Here is an 18595-nt window from a genome sequence, read left to right on the forward strand (position 1 = left end):
ATAAGATTTTGAAACAGTCAGACGTTTCAGACAGTATCCACTGTCTTTCGTCAGTGACTAACTATAGGACTGAGAACACCAGGTTCATCAACGGATTAAGATATGACTTTTGCAATACAAAATTATTTTGTTCCCATTTTCCATGTTACGTCTAATTAACATTCAGGGTACAGATTGTGATCTGGCAATATCGCCGATTCTACCAGAAAAGATCGCGATCGGAGACTCGTGATAATTGGTGATAATCATATCAGTCGACAGAAACTCCGATCGCGATCTCTACCGATAGATTCGGCGATGTTGCCAGATCGCAATCTTTACCTTGACATAGCCTCCGTTGCAGGCCTTCCCAGTAGCGTTTTATTAGCGCTTTTTTTTTCAATCTTTTTTTGGGGGGGGGGGGGGCGTATCTGCTTGAGCTCCGTATCTGCTTGGGATCGTGGTAATCCACACAGTGATACGGGGGCTCAAGCAGATACGCCCCCCCCCCCCCCAAAAAAAAACGTATCTAAAAAATCGCTAGTAAAACGTTATTGGGTAGTGGGAAGGCCTGCAACGGAGGCTAACCTTGACATACAAATGCAAACCTTCTGTGACTCAATAACAATATTAGTACATAACAATGCATACTAACAATGCTATCAAGAACGTTCTAAACTAGAAATTCCGTCTTTGAGCACCGACGTTCTTCGGAGTAAGTCTATAGTATACCATAAATACGAATAAATACTACGTATACGGTTAAAAACGTTGTGTCTGCACGTTAAAACGATGATATAACTTATCCATACTACTGATAAAAGACTAGCTAGAAAGTAGTACAGTATATACTATTTACATTAAGAACTTTGGAAGAACGACACTCTATACATAGATATGCTATTACCACACTTAGCAGTGAGTCCCTGCCGCCGACCAAATATAGTCACCCTAGCCTGATAATTATCATATTTGTTACGCCGTGAAAAAAGGAAGCGCCAAATATATATGTTGACCAAAAAGGAATCAGCAGTAGTGACAAATTTTCACTTGCCTTGAAGTAACTGATATAAGTAATTTTGAAGAGATTTCGACATTGATGTCAATTTTAGAGCATTTTTCCTATAACAATATTCATCGTATACCTGACAAGAATTTGACACTTTTGACAGCAACGCATTCGTCAGTTTGGTACCAAATACACGAGTACGTGTTTCGAAAAAAAAGGTGTTTCCAAAATGGCGGCGGTAGGGACCCACGCTCTCGTTTCCAGGGTGAATTTCTTTCCTCCCTCGTTCCCCCGACACCGTCTGAGCTCACAGGTACCATCCTGATTTGGGCCCGGGTTTTTCTCCATGGTAACTAAGCTGTGGTGACGACAAAGTAAAATACATATTAGAACATGGAGAGTCTAGTCTTAATTGTCAATCATACTATGTAATTATGAATGAATGAATGAATGAATGAATTGATGATTTTATTGCACAACAATTGCATCGGTGACGATGGATGGCATTGTACAGATAACATAATTAACAATCTGTTTTCCACAATTCTTATCACAACTTTATTATATCCAAGTTACGAATATCAAACAACCCTTCCGGAATATTGCCATGTCTTGTATGATTTGATAATCGATTAAATAAATTACAAAACAAACGCAAAAAGTCAGTCAAAGAAAGCGATTATTAAAAAAACTGATTCTCTCTGAACAAGTGGAGGCAAACACTGCACATTCATGTTGAGGTTACCAACTGTGCAGAACAATTAGAAATCGGACACATAACTTCTTTCTTTTAATCAACCAACATGGCGGATACTAGATACGTCATTGTCAAGCGACTTCAAGCGACCAATTGAAAGCAATCTACTTTCCATCAACTCACCAACAAGGCGGACGCTTAATTACGTCATAGTCACGCGACTTCAAGCGACCAATTGAAAGCAACCTACTTTCCATCAACGCATCAACATGGCGGACGCTTCATTACGTCATAGTCACGTGACTTCAAGCGACCAATTGAATGCAATCTACTTTCTATCAACGAACCAACATGGCGGACGCTTAATTACGTCATAGTCACGTGACTTCAAGCGACCAATTGAAAGCAACCTACTTTCCATCAACACACCTGCATGGCGGACGCTCAATTACGTCATAGTCACGTGACTTCAAGCGACTAATTAAAAGCAACCTACCTTCCATCAACTTGACCAACATGGCGGACGCTTAATTGCGTCATAGTCCCGTGACTACAAACGACCAATGGAAACCAATCTACTTACCCCACACGGCCGTGGAACGATGGCGGGTTTGTCGCAAAGCTTCCTGCCCGCGTCGAAGACCAGCCCGTCCGGACAGTAGCCCCGCTCGGCCTTCACCCGGCCGTCCTGGCACACGTAGTACCGCGAACAGTCCTTCGGGTCGGGGAACATTCCACTTCGCCGGCGGGGGCACAGGAATCCTAGAAAGCAGACGATGTTTTCGTCACTTGCTACAGTAATGGTACTTATGCTGTTTGTTGCGTTTTGTTCTTATCTAGTCACGTTTGCACATAGATTTCGAGATTTGAAAAGAGGGAAGCAGAGAGAACAAGACCACAACATGTCCAGGATTGAATCTTTAAAAAATGAGGTTCTGCAAGAATTGCAAGGTTGGCCAGCATGAGACCCAAAATCGACCTTGACCTTCGGGCCCACAATTCACCCAGAGGTTCTTAAGATATTGCGCCAGACACAACACACACACACATAAACGGACCAAACTTTGACTATGCCTCCATTTTTCATGGAGGTAAAAACAGGGAAAAGAAGTAAAGGAGAGAGACGAATGGATCCTTACCGTCAACTTTCAGTTGCCCTGTGGACCTTTGCGGGGGGTCGCTGTTGACCACGCATGTGTAGTTGCCCTCCTCCTCCTTGCTGACGTGGAAGACCCGCAGCAGATACTCCCCGCGCCGCTTGGCGGCGTGCAGCTTGCCGCTCCACGTCACCCTATAGCATGGTCAAGATATTGAGGAAGCTCACCGTCAGACATCGACATTGGACAGAGACGGGGGTGACACAGGTTATCTAGCACTTTTCCTGCCTGTAAGGTCACGTGTGTGCGATAGTTGTCAGTCATTTAAAAAAAAGGAAGGCCTTTATCGTTTTAGATGCAATTGGTGCTCGAATTAAGATTAGTTTCTTCTAAGTAATAATGATGTCAGTGGTAACGTATTGAAGTTTTTTTGTGGATCTGATTTATCAATTATAAATTTTCACTGAAGAATTAGAATTTCCTTCGATTCCTTCAAAAAGATGACATTTTGCATCTGTAACGCCAACCAAATTGCGACTGTAACGCGAACCAGACTGTTCAAACCAACCATACACAGTGTGACGTCTGTAATAGTTGTTCTGTTGTTTTAATTCTACCGAATATGTGCCGTTTCGTGTAAAATTTTATCTGTATTGTTATAGTTGCGTTATTTTTAAACTGATGTGAGTAAAACGTACTTCAGCCACAGGGCTGCAAAGTTTTACATGAATAAACCATTCATTCATTCATTCATTCATTCATTCATTCATTCATTCATTCATTCATTCAAAAAATGATGCAGAGTCCTTTACCTGTAGTTATCCACAAACAGCACGCGTCCGTCCTTCTCCCAGACCAGCGAGTTCCCGGCCATGTCGCGCACCTTGCAGATGAAGGTGGTACTGCGCCCGGGCTCAACCATTCTGTCGGACAGGGGTTGGCGGAATACAGCACGGTCGAAGAAGTTTGGCTCTGTAAAAGAAATGATTTGTTGTTAATCTCATTGTCCCTCTCTGCATGTGCACAAATAGCTGCTAATATGTAACCATTCTATTAAGGTTTATGTCCTTTTTCCTTTCGTCGTTTGCCGATATATGCATCGCGATGTTGGAGCTGCATTCGACTTTCGGAAGAGACGTTAAGTGGGGGTCTCGTTAGCCTGTGTTTACACAAGCTCTCGGCCGGAGGTTGCACAGGACCGGCTGGCCACTAGGAGCGCGATTCGTCAGGCTAGGGGTCTCGTGATCGAGGAGGTGCCTCGAGCACGTTAAAAGAGGCACTACATCAGCCTCATTACTCAGATGGGTACCTATACTGGCTGTACTTTAGATAAATATCGCCGAATATATCTTGAATTGGGACCCTTGTTAGCCTGTGTTTACACAATCTCCCGCTGGCGGAGGTTAATGACCCCGGCTAGCCGCTAGGAGCGCGGTTTAGTCAGGCTAGTCCCTTGTCAGCTGTAAGTAACTTGGACACGACTGGAAAAGATGCGCATCGTCCTATCGGATGGGGACGTAAAGCCGGCGGCCCCGTGTATGAGGGAGCTTTAGGACGCCAAACCTCTGCACGTAAAAGAACCCAACACATTTATTGAAAAGAGTAGGGGTGACCCGGTGTGCATGGCTAGATACGCAAGCCGAAGCGAAGCCGCATTGCACTACTAACTAACGAAAAAGCGTCATGATTCGTCCTCAGTCTTAGGTTCGCTTCTTACCTTAACAAATGATTGTATTGATATCGGTTACGTTAAGTTTACGTTAAGTTTATTTTTGTACCGTGACTCCTGCCCCTCCGTTTCACTTCGACCTTGTCGAAAAGCGGCCATATTATGGCCGAACAAGCATTCGAAGTAAAATAAGGGCTTTGACTTTGACTTGACTTGACAACGTTGATTAGCACCACCTAGCGGTAATCATGCAAAGTGCCAAATGCCATGGTGCCAGTTGAAATGCAGCTTTCCATCCGGACCACATGTTTCAGGGGGGATTAGGACATTCCAATTTGGGCCAATAATACATGCATCCCTATGGGGAAGTTGACAGAAATTAGGTGTCATTATCTCAGGAACCAAAGATCCTGACCAAGAAAACTTACCCTCAAATCTTTACCAGTTCTGTAGACTGTCATCTATCAGAATTACGAGAACTTCTATACGGCTAGTCTCCGGGGAAACACCCCCGAGCGAGAGCACTTGAGTCAGTCCATTTCCCTTATAAGGGCCTGCTCGCGACCATCACACTATCTCCCGGGGGTCCAGAAGACAAAAAGATGAAGAAAGGTCGTTTTTGTCAACAAATTCTAAAATTGTGAAGTCTGAACTGTCATACCCACCCCAGACTTGCCAAGAGTTCACCAAAAAGCCCACCAAGAAAGGCTTTCAATGTTTTAATGCCCTGTTTATTCTTGCTCTCTCACCGTAGGGTCTAGGCGCCTGCGCCAATACCATCATCCCCCCTGTACACAACTCCTGCCGTCTGTCTCCCATCAGAGAACGGAAGTGTAAGTTTTTCTAAGTCCCCACAAGTTTGTGACCTTGTAATTAAACTGCGGGGCCGGGCCACGGTGTGTGTAAACCATCTGTACGTCTGGCCACTCAATCTGTCAAGTCTTATACTGTAGCAGGACCAGTCTGTGGAAGTTGTATGGCAAAATGAATGTGCCTTCTGTGGTAAAATCGCAGCTGCGTGAAGGTACAATTTATACTGTAAATGCAGTCACCGCGAACATAAAACCACCGCGAGCATATTTGTCCAATACTGTAGCAGTATGTGACTATAGCACTGCCGCGAAATCAAAACCACCGCGATCAGACCATTTTCCCCTTTGCGCGAATCAAAAACCACGCGAACTTAAATGCATTTACAGTACGGTGAATTTTTTGTCGTTTCTACCAAGGGTGAACATTTGTAAATTGAACAGTTTGGATGAAGCTATAGCAGTCAGCGATCAAAGGCAAGGTGTCACTTTCGTGGGGCCAAAAGACAACTGTACTAGCCTGGAACCCAGACTTGTTAGGATTAGTGCGCTTTCAGCAGTTCCAGGCTACACATGTGTACAGAGTAAAAGAGCGGTCTCATATTAGTTCGGCCCCGGCTTGTTTTTGTTACGCTTTTTTTTTGTCGGGCTTTCTATTTATATTCTTTGTCCCGTTTTTGTACGTCGCCAAGCCAGCCGAACCTCTGCTGCTTGGAGAGTGAATGTTTAGCAGAAATGCCAGGAATCGAACCCTTGACCCTTCGATCTCGTTTGTGCTAGCCGCTAAACCACTCGGCCATTCGACGCCACCAAGAATACGACCCCACCAATTTTCGTCAAAAGTTGGGGTAATTTCTCAAAGACTGTATCTGTCACCAGAACCTCCAAGTAATTAAAAGGCTCCGTGACCTTTGTGACCGGACAGAACCAGTTTCTTCTGCAGCTGTCCTCACAGAGAGTACCCTGGGAACGAGAGTGGGATTAGCGCACCATATTTGTCAATCCGGGCGGGGCGACATCTTACAAACGTGACTAGACAGAAGAGCGTCTTGTGTCGCACGTAAGATGGTAACCAAATATGCCCCCCTCCCCTCCGGAAATCACAGTATCGTTCCTGTCTTTGCAAAATGGATTAACTAGACATGCTAGCTAATATTTAATCCATACGTCCAAGCGTCGGGCTACTGTAAAGAGGGAAATATTCGCGGGGTTTAATTTTGCGATAGTGAGAAATGTACTGTTTCACTGTTGGTGGTGGTTTTAAATTGGCGGTTAAAACGGGGTAGACGGACAAAAGATATAACAAAATTTTCGCAGGAGTTTTGAGGTCACTACGAAAAAAGAACCACCGCTAACATTTCCTTTTTACAGTATCTTTAGGATCGTCCTTGAAGACATCGCATACAGAAAATGGTGATACAAATTAGCTTCAACATGTTCTTGACCTTACGATCCATGGTTATCTATAAAATCGGCTGTCAGACACTTTGATTTCATTAAAGGTAAACCCACTGGATACACTACGAAGCAGAAACCAAGCAACCCTGCCAAACTTAAGACATTTGATACCCAACCCCTGGCTCTAGAGTTCTGAGGTCGACAGTTGGAGTCGTTAGATCCAATATGTCTTGTTTCTGGGCTATCAACGACGACCACTTACCAACGGAAACGGGTAACACGCGGTTGTAACACGCAGTTGGAAAGAGCACGCAATTCTGAGGCATTAGGCGTGGGTTTGACTTGGTTGGTGTCTTTGTCTTTGAAGCTATTTTTTCCAGACACCCCGCGGAAAGATAACGGTCTCAAGACATACGCAGAGGAAACCCTTTGCGGGTCGTTGAGCTAGCTTGGCTTGGCCGAAAAATAGGTTGTACAGAATATACAGAAATGGCGTATATCACTTATATGTATGACGCGTATAACACTTTTAATTATGAAATTATTTCAGATGAGCAGATAGTACTACTTACAAATGGAAAACATTTGGGAAACATATTCTCAATGTAACATTACCCCACTAAGTATATTTCGTTTATCTCTATTTTTGGAGGGGGGCTTAAAGCAGTTTTAAAACGTGTGATCCTTTGTTCGGTGACGCCGAGGTAAAAAATTGCTAACGACGATGAAAAATATGACTGAGTAGCAAAATTTGATACCGCTGTTTGAGTGATTTGTGCTGCCTGTCTTTCGTATCTGGAAGTGAAGCATGCATCCTGTTGGTTTTAGATGGGCTGGTATCATTTCATGTTGATATTCAATGTTTCAAGTTAACTGACCTCCACGCCGACTTTGCATGCAAATGGTTGTTCTTTGTACCGTGTTTGTAAGAATAACTTCCCCCCTCTCTCTCTCTGTGAGTCAGTCTAAAAGACTATGATTTTGGAGTAACACGTGGGCCACAAAGCTAAATATCAACCAATAAATGGTTTTATCATGGCTTTTATCATAATGAGTTTTCTGTTTCCAGAATCATTTCTGTACGTAACTTACTGAAAGTATTGCAATATTGGGCGCGTCAAATTTCTCGATGACTCCTTTAATGATTGATGGTGTTTTAAACTTTTGGTTTACAGTAAATAAACAGTCTGTTGGTGGGCTTCGGTTTAAACTACACCGATACACTTAGACCTAACGATTCGGGATACAAACCACCGTTTTCTTGTCACTTATACTCTTGTTATCTGCTGGCTGAAGGGAACACAAAAAAGGTGTTGTAACAAGGCGGTGATTTAGTTTGCCTTTAAGATAACTGTTCACAAAGGGAAAAGTGAGAACAAGGAACTGGTTTGTGTCGATAAGCCGCGGCCAGCTGACTTCAGTCACGCACCACTTCTGGGTAAATCACTCGTGTTGCCAAGCTGCCAAGATGGCGGCGCACCTGTCACCTCTCGTCTGCCACCTGCACAAGCTGACACATGGCGCATGCGCGAAATGTTGCCGCCACCACAAGGCCCCTCAGGGCTCGGTGTTCCTTAGGCTCTACCAGACTCCGCGGGTCGCTGGGAAAATAGTAGAAATTGGCCAAATAGAGTGAATTGAATGAAGGGAGTCGGCTACGGAGATAGGGTCAAATATGCAACCCTAGACTGCGCCTGCGAATGAAACCAAAGTCCCCCGGCAAATGTTCTCCCTATAGCCGGCGCGGTTAGTCTGGTAGAGGCTAGGTGATCCTCCGGTCAGTAGTTTTCGCGACTTACGTCGATCTGTCCACAGATTTGATACTAGTAAAAATAAAATCTTATTTAGGGCCAAGGTGACAAGGTAAAAGTATAACTTAATATAGCCTGGATACCAGACTGTTTCCAGGGCCAACACAGATCAACTCATTGACTCCAGGGCCAACGTGTCTCCAAGGAATATCCAAGAAATATCCAACAACACGGTTTTTGACATTGACAAACTGCAATACTCCCGAGCCAAGGTCGACGTGAACTACAACTGGAGAACTCTGATCCAAAAAGTGCCAACTAAACAAAACCACCTTTTAACTTATCGGTGGACCGAAGACCAAACGTATGTACCTTTTGTCAGAGTGACATCTCATGACACCCTGTCATCGTCATGATATGTCAATCTGAGAAAAGAGAAAATCTTGAGCTGGGTGCATGTAATCTCCAAGCAGATGCAGGGTCTGGATCAGTGTTTAACGCATGTTTTGAGGCTTTTATACCTCTTTTTACAAAATATCTCGCTGTCTTGGGCTCATTCAGCCTGCTCCTCAAGACGTTGTGGCCAAACACCTCCATCTCTATAGAACCATTCATATTCCCAGAGCTAACGTTACCAATAGAAGCTTAGAATTCTGTATTACTATGGAAGTCCGGCCAATAGGACCTCCACGTTTGAGAAGGCGTACGGTTAGAAAGGTCTGCTACTAAAAGACATAGAAGGGTATCCTAGTCGGAGCTGCAACGTCTTTCGGAAGAGACGTAAAATAGGGGTCCTGTGTTCGAGGAGGTGCCCAGAGCACGTTACAACAGCCTCACTACTCAGATGGGTACCTACTGGCTGTAATAATACAACCTGGTGAATAGCCAGGTCTTACATCTGCTTGGATCCTGGAGGTAATCTCCAAGCAGATCTACACGGTGGCAAAAATCGTATATGCTAGACAGAGAACCTCCTGTCAGACAGGGAAACCCCTGTCCGCACCGTATAGTGCCACTGGTATAGTACTCTGGCTGACTGGAGCTTCTCTGGCTAGCATACACGATTTTTGGCACAGTGTAGATCTGCTTGGAGATTAAACGGAGGCACGCGAGGATCTGTCCTTGTTGCGGGGATGTTTTAGGTCACCCGGCGGGGGAGTGAAGCACCTCTCACCGCCCCGGCAAAGGTTAACACACTCCCGCCGACACGGCCCGTCTACCCCGGTGTCGTGTTCTCTCCCGTCATAACAAACCCTCGGAGAGCCGAGTCAGGAACCGTTTACAGAGCGTCTCTAGTGTGAAACGGATACTGAGAACTTGTTGGTTTTGTTTCACGGATACATATTAGTGTGATGGGTATGAAATTCTTCAATGGCAGGCGTCAATCATGTTCAGAAGTTCAGTCTGAAGCATGTCACTTTAAGATTGAAACTTAAGTATAATTATTTTGGTTGAATAGTCGGTGGAAGAAGAGACAGAAAAGGAGCGATCTAAACTGGAAGAACTTCCTACCTGATATCAAACTCTACTCTAAAATCACATGATCAAGAAGAATCCTTATTGCAACGATCAATTCACTGACGTGTTCATTCATTCATTCATTCATTCATTCAATTATTTCTTTCCTTCCTTCCTCCATTAATTCCTTCATTTTCACGGTTATTGGGCATAACAATATGTAACAATAATCTACGTTTGGGACAGCATTGTTAGCTGTAACGCCTAGCTTCAGTGCTCAGTGAACGGCCAGTCAGTATTGCCCTGATGAAGATGACAGATAGTCATCGAAACGACGGCTCATGTAAATACTTTGTTCTGAATAAAAGAAGATCTCTTGGGTATGGACGAAGTCAGTATCGACTAACCTGGTAAAAGGCCAATATTTGGATCAAATTTGATTTCTAAAAGTCGCCCGAAGCCCGCGTAATCGACAGGACGTCGGCCGTACTTCGGCCGAAAATCCACACTTGAAGCTCGCCAACACGTCGGCCGAGCTGAATTTCTTATTTGTGACGAGGGCTTAAACGCCGAAGGTCTCTTTTTTTTATCGAGGTTACAGAGCTCTTGGCTTCGTATATTTGCCAACAAAAGGTCGTGTTGTTTTAGCCTGGACAAACTTCGCCCAGACACGCCGTCCTCCTTGAAAGGAAATAAACGTGTCTTCAGGCGGCGAGTGTATAGTCCTGTTAGTTCAGCATCTGTTGTCTCCGGAGACGGGGTTGCCATCCCTGCAGGACGGGCCGACACAATACCGTTCTCCGGTTCACAGCAAACAAAGTGCAAAAAAACAACAACTTTGGAACGAACAAGGAGTGAATGCTTGACAAAAGGGGAAATAATGTGCGAAACAGTCATGAAAAAATGAATAACGGAAATGGAACAGAAAGTGAATTGTTCTTTGAAAAAAATGGAGAAAATAAAAAAAGTTGCAGGCATCTCGCCAACACCAATCACCGCCACTGCTCGGAAACCCTTACGTCAGTATGGCCTCCACCAGGCTCCGCGGATCGCTGTGAAAATAGTAAAAATCGGCCAAATAGAGTGAATAGTATGCCAAGGGTAGTCCGCTATACAGGGGACCTGCATATCGGACTACCCTTGGCATACTATTTACTCTATTTGGCCGATTTCTACTACTAGTATTTCTCCAGCCATCAGCGGATGCTGGTAAAGGCTACCGTCAGTCATCTGGTGATGGAAGGGTTTTGATTGGTTATTTGGTTCGAGTCACTTACACCCAGTCCTGGTGGCGTTTTGTCGTAATCTCCCGGTGCCTCTACAACAGTGACGCTGACATTTGGCGCCAAAAGAAGCCACAAAGTTCTGTCATGACGTCAGAATCAAACGACATGGTCCTGACGGACGCCAGAACATTGCGATCTTGGACGACACGAACGGAAAAGTCCTTCTGACGAAACACAGACGGGTAAAAAGTTGGAGCCAATGTCAAAACAATGCGGTTTCAAACAAATACGACTTCCTGTTGGATTAATGCTTAATTCAGGAGAGGACAGAAAGTATTGTTCACTTTTCTTTACATCTTGATGCTTGTACTCTGTTGCCTCCTCTTTAAACTTCTATCTTCATGTTGATTTTCAATGAAATATCGTAGCCACCATAGTTCACCATTCATAATGGAATAGCCCTTGCCACATAGTGAAATGATGACAGTCTTTATTTCAGATAAGACATAAAATTCGTCGGTACGGTTTTGGCTGGCGGAGAAAAAGAAATCCTGGCAAAAAGAAAGCCCGATAAAAGCGCATAAAAAAGTCACCCAAATCAAGCCGGAACCTAACCTGCTTGGAGACTACCTCAAGCTATAGGCTAATACGGTTTACTCTCCAAGCAGAGGAATGGGTTCGGCAGGTTTTTGAAGTGTTTTAGGCGTTTTGTCGGGGTTCCCTATGTTGGCAACTCACATTTTGGCTGACCGCGAGACCCAAGGAATTTGAAGAACAACTATCTGCCAGGTCCTTTACTGTTCATCTTCAAATACTCGCTCAATTCGTTCATCAGTTCATTAGTCGTACAAATAGAACTAATGAAGACTAGCGACAGTCGCGACTTTTGTTTAGCCACGGAGGAATAGTGACGTGTGACGTCATCGCCAAGCAGATGTCGGGGTAGAAAATCGTAACGTTTTCTGCCTTTTCTAACAGTTCTCTATCCAATTAGCAAGTACTTAGTAAGCACAGTTTTATTAAGTAACACTTTGGTGTTAATAGCCTTTGTAAATGCCAACTCTCGGCAGATATTGGGGTAGAGTACTGTGTCAGCAAAAAAAGCAGATCAAAAAACGTTGCGCGTTTCTACCCCCCAACATCTGCTTGAACATGACGTCACGTGTACCAATTTCCCTGTGATAAGCGTGACTCACTGGCGTTTCCTCAGACAAGATTAGAACAAAAGATTGTTTGGAATCACGATAAAGGTGACAGGGATTAGACTTGTGTCTACCGCCAGACGCGTTGCCATGACGACAGGCCACGCCCTCCCACCCTGACGGATGTGTCTTGACGATCTGTGCCAGAGTCGAGCCAAAGACAGACATTTTTCCACCCACGGTGGCGTTCTTTTCTTTAAACGGTGAACAAAAAGATTCGAATAGTTGAAGAAGAAAAGAAGAAGGAGGAGGAGAGAGATAGAGGGAGGGTGAGAAATGCTTAGAGGGAGAGAGAGAGAGAGAAAGAGAGAGAGAGAGAGAGAGAGAGAGAGAGAAGGCAAAAAGGGAGCAAAGAGAGAGAAAGCGGAAGAGAAAGAGAAAGAGAGGGGAGCGAGTGACATATAGTGATACAGATTCTGCGTTTGAGTGAGTGAGTGAGCGAATGAGTGAGTAGTGATGAATACGTGAGCGAGTGAGTGGGTGAGTGAATGAATGCGCGAGTGAATGACAGCGTTCTCATATAACTTAGTAGTACAGACCTTTAATAGTTTAAAATATATATGATCTTTAAAAAAACACGAGACTTATTTTGTCTTATATATCAACGAGAACTACCAAAGAGGTGAGGGCTAAATAAAGGAGGCCATAAATTTTCCCCAAGGCTCTGTACAGCCAAACCAGCACATCGGATCGTCATTACGTGGGTTACAAGAGGACTACCCTTTAGGTCGGCGTCACAATTCATGCGAGCGTCAGCCAACTTTGTAGATCGCCCGAAGCTCGCCGAATTTCAAAATCGCCCGAGCGTCGACCGTATTTTCCAATGAAAATCTCTGGCGACGTCCGTCGAACACCAAAAGCTAAAAATCCCCATGAGATGGTACTAGTACCATCTCTTGGACATGGACGAAGTCAGAATCGACTAACCTGGTAAAAGGCTAATCTCCAAGCAGATCCACACCGGGCGCGAAAATCGTAGTATGCTAGCCAGAGAAGGTCCAGTCAGCCAGAGAGGGTCCAATACCGGTCCAATACCGGGCTATTGGACCCTCTCTGGCTGACTGGACCTTCTCTGGCTAGCATACTACGATTTTCGCGCCCGGTGTGGATCTGCTTGGAGATTAGTAAAAGGCAACTATTTGGATCAACTTTCATTTCTAAAAAGCGCCCGAAGCCCGCGTAATCGACAGGACGTCGGCCGTACTTCGGCCGAAAGTGCACATTTGAACACGTCGGCCGAGCTGAATTTCTTATTTGTGGCGGGGGCTTTACGAGGGGACTGCCCTTTACGGAGGTCTCCTAGTCAGCGGGCGTGTTGCCCAAATAAGCGATCTTAGATTACACAAGCTGTCAAGCCTCAAGGTAAAGAACGCAGAGCGATAAAAATCTCCTTACGATTTACCGAACTCCTTCAAGTCGTAAATCTTAAAAGCAGTTGGGCGAGATCCTTCAATTCCTTGTTTTGTGCGTCGTACTCTTAAAGAGAGGGCTTCCCCTCCAGTTAATTTACTCAGTGTACTGAGCAAATCAATTAACAGTGATCCTAGATTAGCGGGGCGATTCTGAGCGGGTACTGGCGCGACAGGGGTCCTAATTCCGATAGCGGGAGATGTGGAGGGTAGATTGGGGGTGCCGATTGTTTTCGCAGGTTGTTGTGATGGGGGTTATCCAAAACACACCTGCCGCTTCCAATCAAATAGACTGCCGACTTTAGGTCTCGCGTTATAGGGCAAGATTTACGGTAAACACTCCCGGTTTGTTCTGTGCCTTACTGCCAGGTTTCAGACGACACTTTGTGACTCTGAGTCTGACGAAAAAAAAAGGCTTTTGCCAAGTGTTTTAGTAACGCACGATTGGGAGTTTCACGGTCGTTTGATTCTCCTGATCACCCTAGCGGTGTTGATTTCGTGGGAAATCGACAGCTCGGCACAAACGCCGGGGTTTAAAATTGACACAGTGGTGAAGGAAAGGGTTATGGAAAGGTTAGGAGCTAATTTGTCGTGTTTGTTTTACTTTGGGGAGGGGGCTGGTTAACCACATACAGGTTTGAAGGCCACCACGGCCCGGGGGACGGGCCGATAAAGAAGTCAATGAAATCAAGACGCGGCGATCACATTGAAAACGACAAGGCCAAACAAAGGGACCATACTTCTCGGCTAGGGTGAAAAGTTCCATGTATTGCATGAGTAATTTGTCGCGCCGGCCGGCTCAAGAACATATGTTCGCCTTGCCGCAAGTAGTGCACCAACTCCGCGGCGAGAGAAGCCATAGCTAAACTATATGGTTGCTAAAACCACGACATCGATATCAACACACTTACAACACTTTCCACAGCACCCTACAAACAAGACGCATTCCTGGCCAGACTCAGTTTCATAAACAAAGGGCTAAAGGCTGTGGAAACATGTGCTGAAGTTGGCAAACTTTAGAAGGGTCCGGCTAGCCGATACGTACTTATTTCCTTCGGTATTGTGGGCTCCTCCAGGCTATTCGGACCGCCGTACCCTTGTCTTGAACTAGCCTGGTGGAAAAGCACAAGCAAAGATAAAGGCTTAAACGAGGACTCGTAAAAAAAAAGTTCATATACAACATGTAACAAGTAAATGGCAGCACAAATCAGGGTGATGCAATGGGACAAAATGATGAAAGAAAAGCAATTAAAAGCGGTAAATGTTAGGAATGCAGAATACCGATCGCTGGCTAAAAATTTAATTAACTTTTAATCAAGAATTCGTGGCTTGATTAGCATTGCGTAGGCGGTGAACATTCCGTACCATCTATGTAATATCCAGACGGATTAAAACGGCCAAGAGGAATTCTTGTAAACAATGAACAATGGAAAAATCAACAAAAGATGCTCACCTGGCCATAATAGTACGGCTGCCGGGGTGCGCTTTGCACGGAGCAGGCGAGGACAATCGTCAGAAGGACAAGCCTGAGAAGCATCTTGAAGAGTTATGGGTTTCTGGTTGAGAAAGACTGACTGTGAAATCTGTCTACCACCAGCAGCTGTGCACGACCTTAAACGTCTGAAGTCTGCCGGCTCACCCGCGCGCCTTTATACATATGCAAAACCGCAACAGTACACAACCGTCGTGACGTCACAACCAATCACAGGCCCGCAAAGCCGTGACGTCACGCGTTCCTCAGGGACAGGTGTTTGTAAGCCATAACATATACCCCATTTCTTGTGTCTACAAGACGTTTCCGAAGTAGGGTGAAAGTACTCAAGGACCACGCAAGGAAAACAAAGGAATTATTTTACGATTGTTGCTTGATGTATTCAAGGGGGCTTTGATACTCATAACTTCCCTAACGTCATAGGATATGTGATAAGAGGTCAGAGGAAAAGGGAGAACAAAACAATTTTTGATCCGAACTGGCGTTTGGTGCGACATGTAGCGGAAACCGTCGGAGCAAAAATCATTTACTAAATCCCTTCGCCAAGGTCCAATGGTTAGCAAAGAAGGCGCCATTGTCTGGTGGGTGGGTTCTTTCGGTCAAAGTCAAAAGGCACAGTGTTTTAGTATCTACCGGTACTAGTTTTTGATGGAAGTCGTCTGATTCGAAGACAGGGGTCTCTCTCTGTCTCTGTCTCTGTCTCTCTCTCTGAGTCTCTCTCTCTTTCTCTCTCTCTGAGTCTCTCTCTCTCTAACACACACACACACATACACACGCACACTCTCTCTCTTTATCTCTGTCAAAACTGAAGACATAAAGGCGCCGTCTACAACTTCTGTACACTCCCTCTCCCCCTTTTTCCGTCTCAAAACAGACAAGCCAAGCAAAAATGCGTGATTTCTACCTTCACCCGTTAATTGAATCCGCGATGTAGCCAACTGTAGGCATCCACGGTAGATTCAAAGTGACAAACCTGTCCCTTTACTGGCTAAGGAAACTACCATTGAATCCTACCATATGTGCTACCGAGTGGGACCATTCCAATGTAAAGTTGGCAGGAGGGGCAGATGATTTTTATTCCAGGTATGTGAAGGGTTCGATATCCGACGTGGATAGTGAAAACTAGAGGAAAACATCTCCCTGTTCACCCTTCAACATTTTATATCTGGTATATAACCCAAGATATACAGTGTCTGAATCCACAAGCCCGGTCAGACAATAATATGTTTGGACCAAATGCCCTTGCCTCCCCGGTTTACATTTGTACATGCACCAATACAAATTTCCCGCCGAAGTCTTGTACCTTGTTTTACACGATATTTGCCATGTCTTGAGTTGAAGTCGACCTTGGCGTTGGAAAATATACAATTTTCCCTGCAGCGAAAGAATTCCCCATTCTAGAATTCACAAGAGGCCAGCTGTCTAGCTCTCGATTTGTACTGAAAGCATACTTCTATAGCACACGCAAAACAGATGTCAAGATGGACATATTTTTGGCCATCACTTTCAATCATTTAAATCGGCTATATTCATTTTCGTTGCTTTCGCACAATTCGGTAACGTTTGGTGGACTTTCTTAACCTGACGTTTGAGTTATAAACTTAACAAAAATTCATATCGCCCTTCAAAATAAAGGAAATAAGATTCCTTTGTACATGTTTCCGCTTGTACTGCTCTATGAAAACAACAACATCATGAAAACTGATGATGGCATCATCTTTATCAATGGACAAAGCAGACAAACCATGTTCTAGACTGGCCCACGATGTCTAAATCTCTTGTACATGTAGTTACCCTTGAGACCTTGCAACCGCTAATGACAAAATTCAACAATAACTCAACACAGATGTAACGCGCCCCCTCCCCCACGACATAAATCTCATGTTCACATCTTACTAAGTCTTCTAAGTTTCCTGGTGCCAGAAATCTTCATTAGTTTGAGAAAGGTCTGAAGGACTTCAGCGGATTGGGTATCGAACGTCCTTGTGAAAAAGGAAGACATTGAAGGAACGGAAGTGACGTCACTTCCGTGTTCTCTCGAGGATATATTCCCCTGACGATGTGGTATGAGCTTGAGGGAGGGATGGCATTGGGTGGGCAAGGCTTCCTTTTTTTCCATGACACAATTTAGCCCAAGGATAATGTTTTGAAGATAGTGCAGTATTTAACCATATCTAATTTCAGCAACGGAGTCTTATTTGGTAATTTTGTACTCAGAACCAGTGAGTTCGAATTCTCTTTCCTTGAAAAAATTGAGAAAGAGACCAAAATGTAATCAAAGACTTATCGTCTGAAAAAACAACAACTGACCATCCATGATATTCTAAATGGAACACCCCAAAAGCAAACTATCGCCAAGAAGGTTCGATAATGAACCGTCCCTTCAGTGTCATGCCCATATATGCGCTGGCGCTTTTTCCAATGCGAAAAGTCAACGTTGTACTGTATAGATGCATAGATCTCGTAGCGCTGAGATTTCCAACCCCCTAACGGATCAAGTTGGAACTGCAGCTCTAACTTGAGTCAATGCGTAGTCGTCTGTTTTAAAGTCTCAATTCCTGCTTATGAACGAAGTCAAGGTTTTGTTTCTACACTCTTAAGGTTACGGAAACTCTTGTCATGTGAAGATTCGTGTCGACAGTTGTGTTTACAAAATCAATGTCTCTTACCGGAAGGTGGTGTCATTATCGCCAACTCCGCCAGATGGCGCATCTCAAAGAGGGTGACCTTCCAAGGTCAGCTCCCGTGTTATGAAGATGTGTTGAAATGCATCATTTCCAGGTCGGACACAAGGCTGAATTCCTGGCTTGGCGTTCTGCCGAGACCGCTGATAGAATAGCAGCGTTGTATACACTAACTTCACCATGTATGTGTACATGATACTCTTGACTGGGCAAGTGCCAACAATGATAAACGAATGAATGAGCCAAAGATCAAGGATCGCGTCCGTCTATCGAGGGTAATTGATGAAGGAAAATGTAACAACTAAATTCCTGTCTCGGTCAATGTACATGGCAGATATAAACGGTGCGACGAAATCATGATCATCTGACATATAGAAGGAAGGTCCTTTTACTACCTAAGGGTTTTCTTGTATGTATGTATGTATGTATGTATATGTGTGTGTGTGTACGGGCGTCTGTTTATCTGTATGAATGTATGTGTATGTGTGTGTGTGTGTACGTGTATGTGCGTGCACGCAGTGTATGTGTGTGCCTGTGTCCGTATGTATGTATGTATGTTGTTGTGTGATAGTCTGTGTAAGTCTGTGTGTATGTTAACATGTCTGTGTGCGGGGGGTTTGTATGTCTGTGTTTAAGTATGTGCGTACTACATATGAGTTTGTCTAAATATATATATATATATATATATATATATATATATATATATATATATATA

At 44.3% G+C, this 18595-nt stretch overlaps 1 protein-coding gene across 1 annotated transcript; it reads right to left on the minus strand.

Annotated features, from left to right (window-relative positions):
* Nucleotides 1–1188: 1188 nt before the first annotated feature.
* On the minus strand, nucleotides 1189–15340 carry LOC136424230 (uncharacterized). The gene is made up of 6 exons (XM_066412753.1): nucleotides 15158–15340; nucleotides 14750–14816; nucleotides 3595–3754; nucleotides 2825–2976; nucleotides 2269–2447; nucleotides 1189–1346 (listed from the first exon to the last, which is right to left on the minus strand). Exons 1-6 carry the CDS (start codon nucleotides 15239–15241, stop codon nucleotides 1296–1298), a joined length of 693 nt encoding a protein of 230 aa, XP_066268850.1. The 5' UTR covers nucleotides 15242–15340; the 3' UTR covers nucleotides 1189–1295.
* Between the last annotated feature and the right edge of the window lie 3255 nt (nucleotides 15341–18595).

This window comes from Branchiostoma lanceolatum, chromosome 18, assembly GCF_035083965.1.
Source record: "Branchiostoma lanceolatum isolate klBraLanc5 chromosome 18, klBraLanc5.hap2, whole genome shotgun sequence".
Taxonomy (NCBI): Eukaryota; Metazoa; Chordata; class Leptocardii; order Amphioxiformes; family Branchiostomatidae; genus Branchiostoma; species Branchiostoma lanceolatum.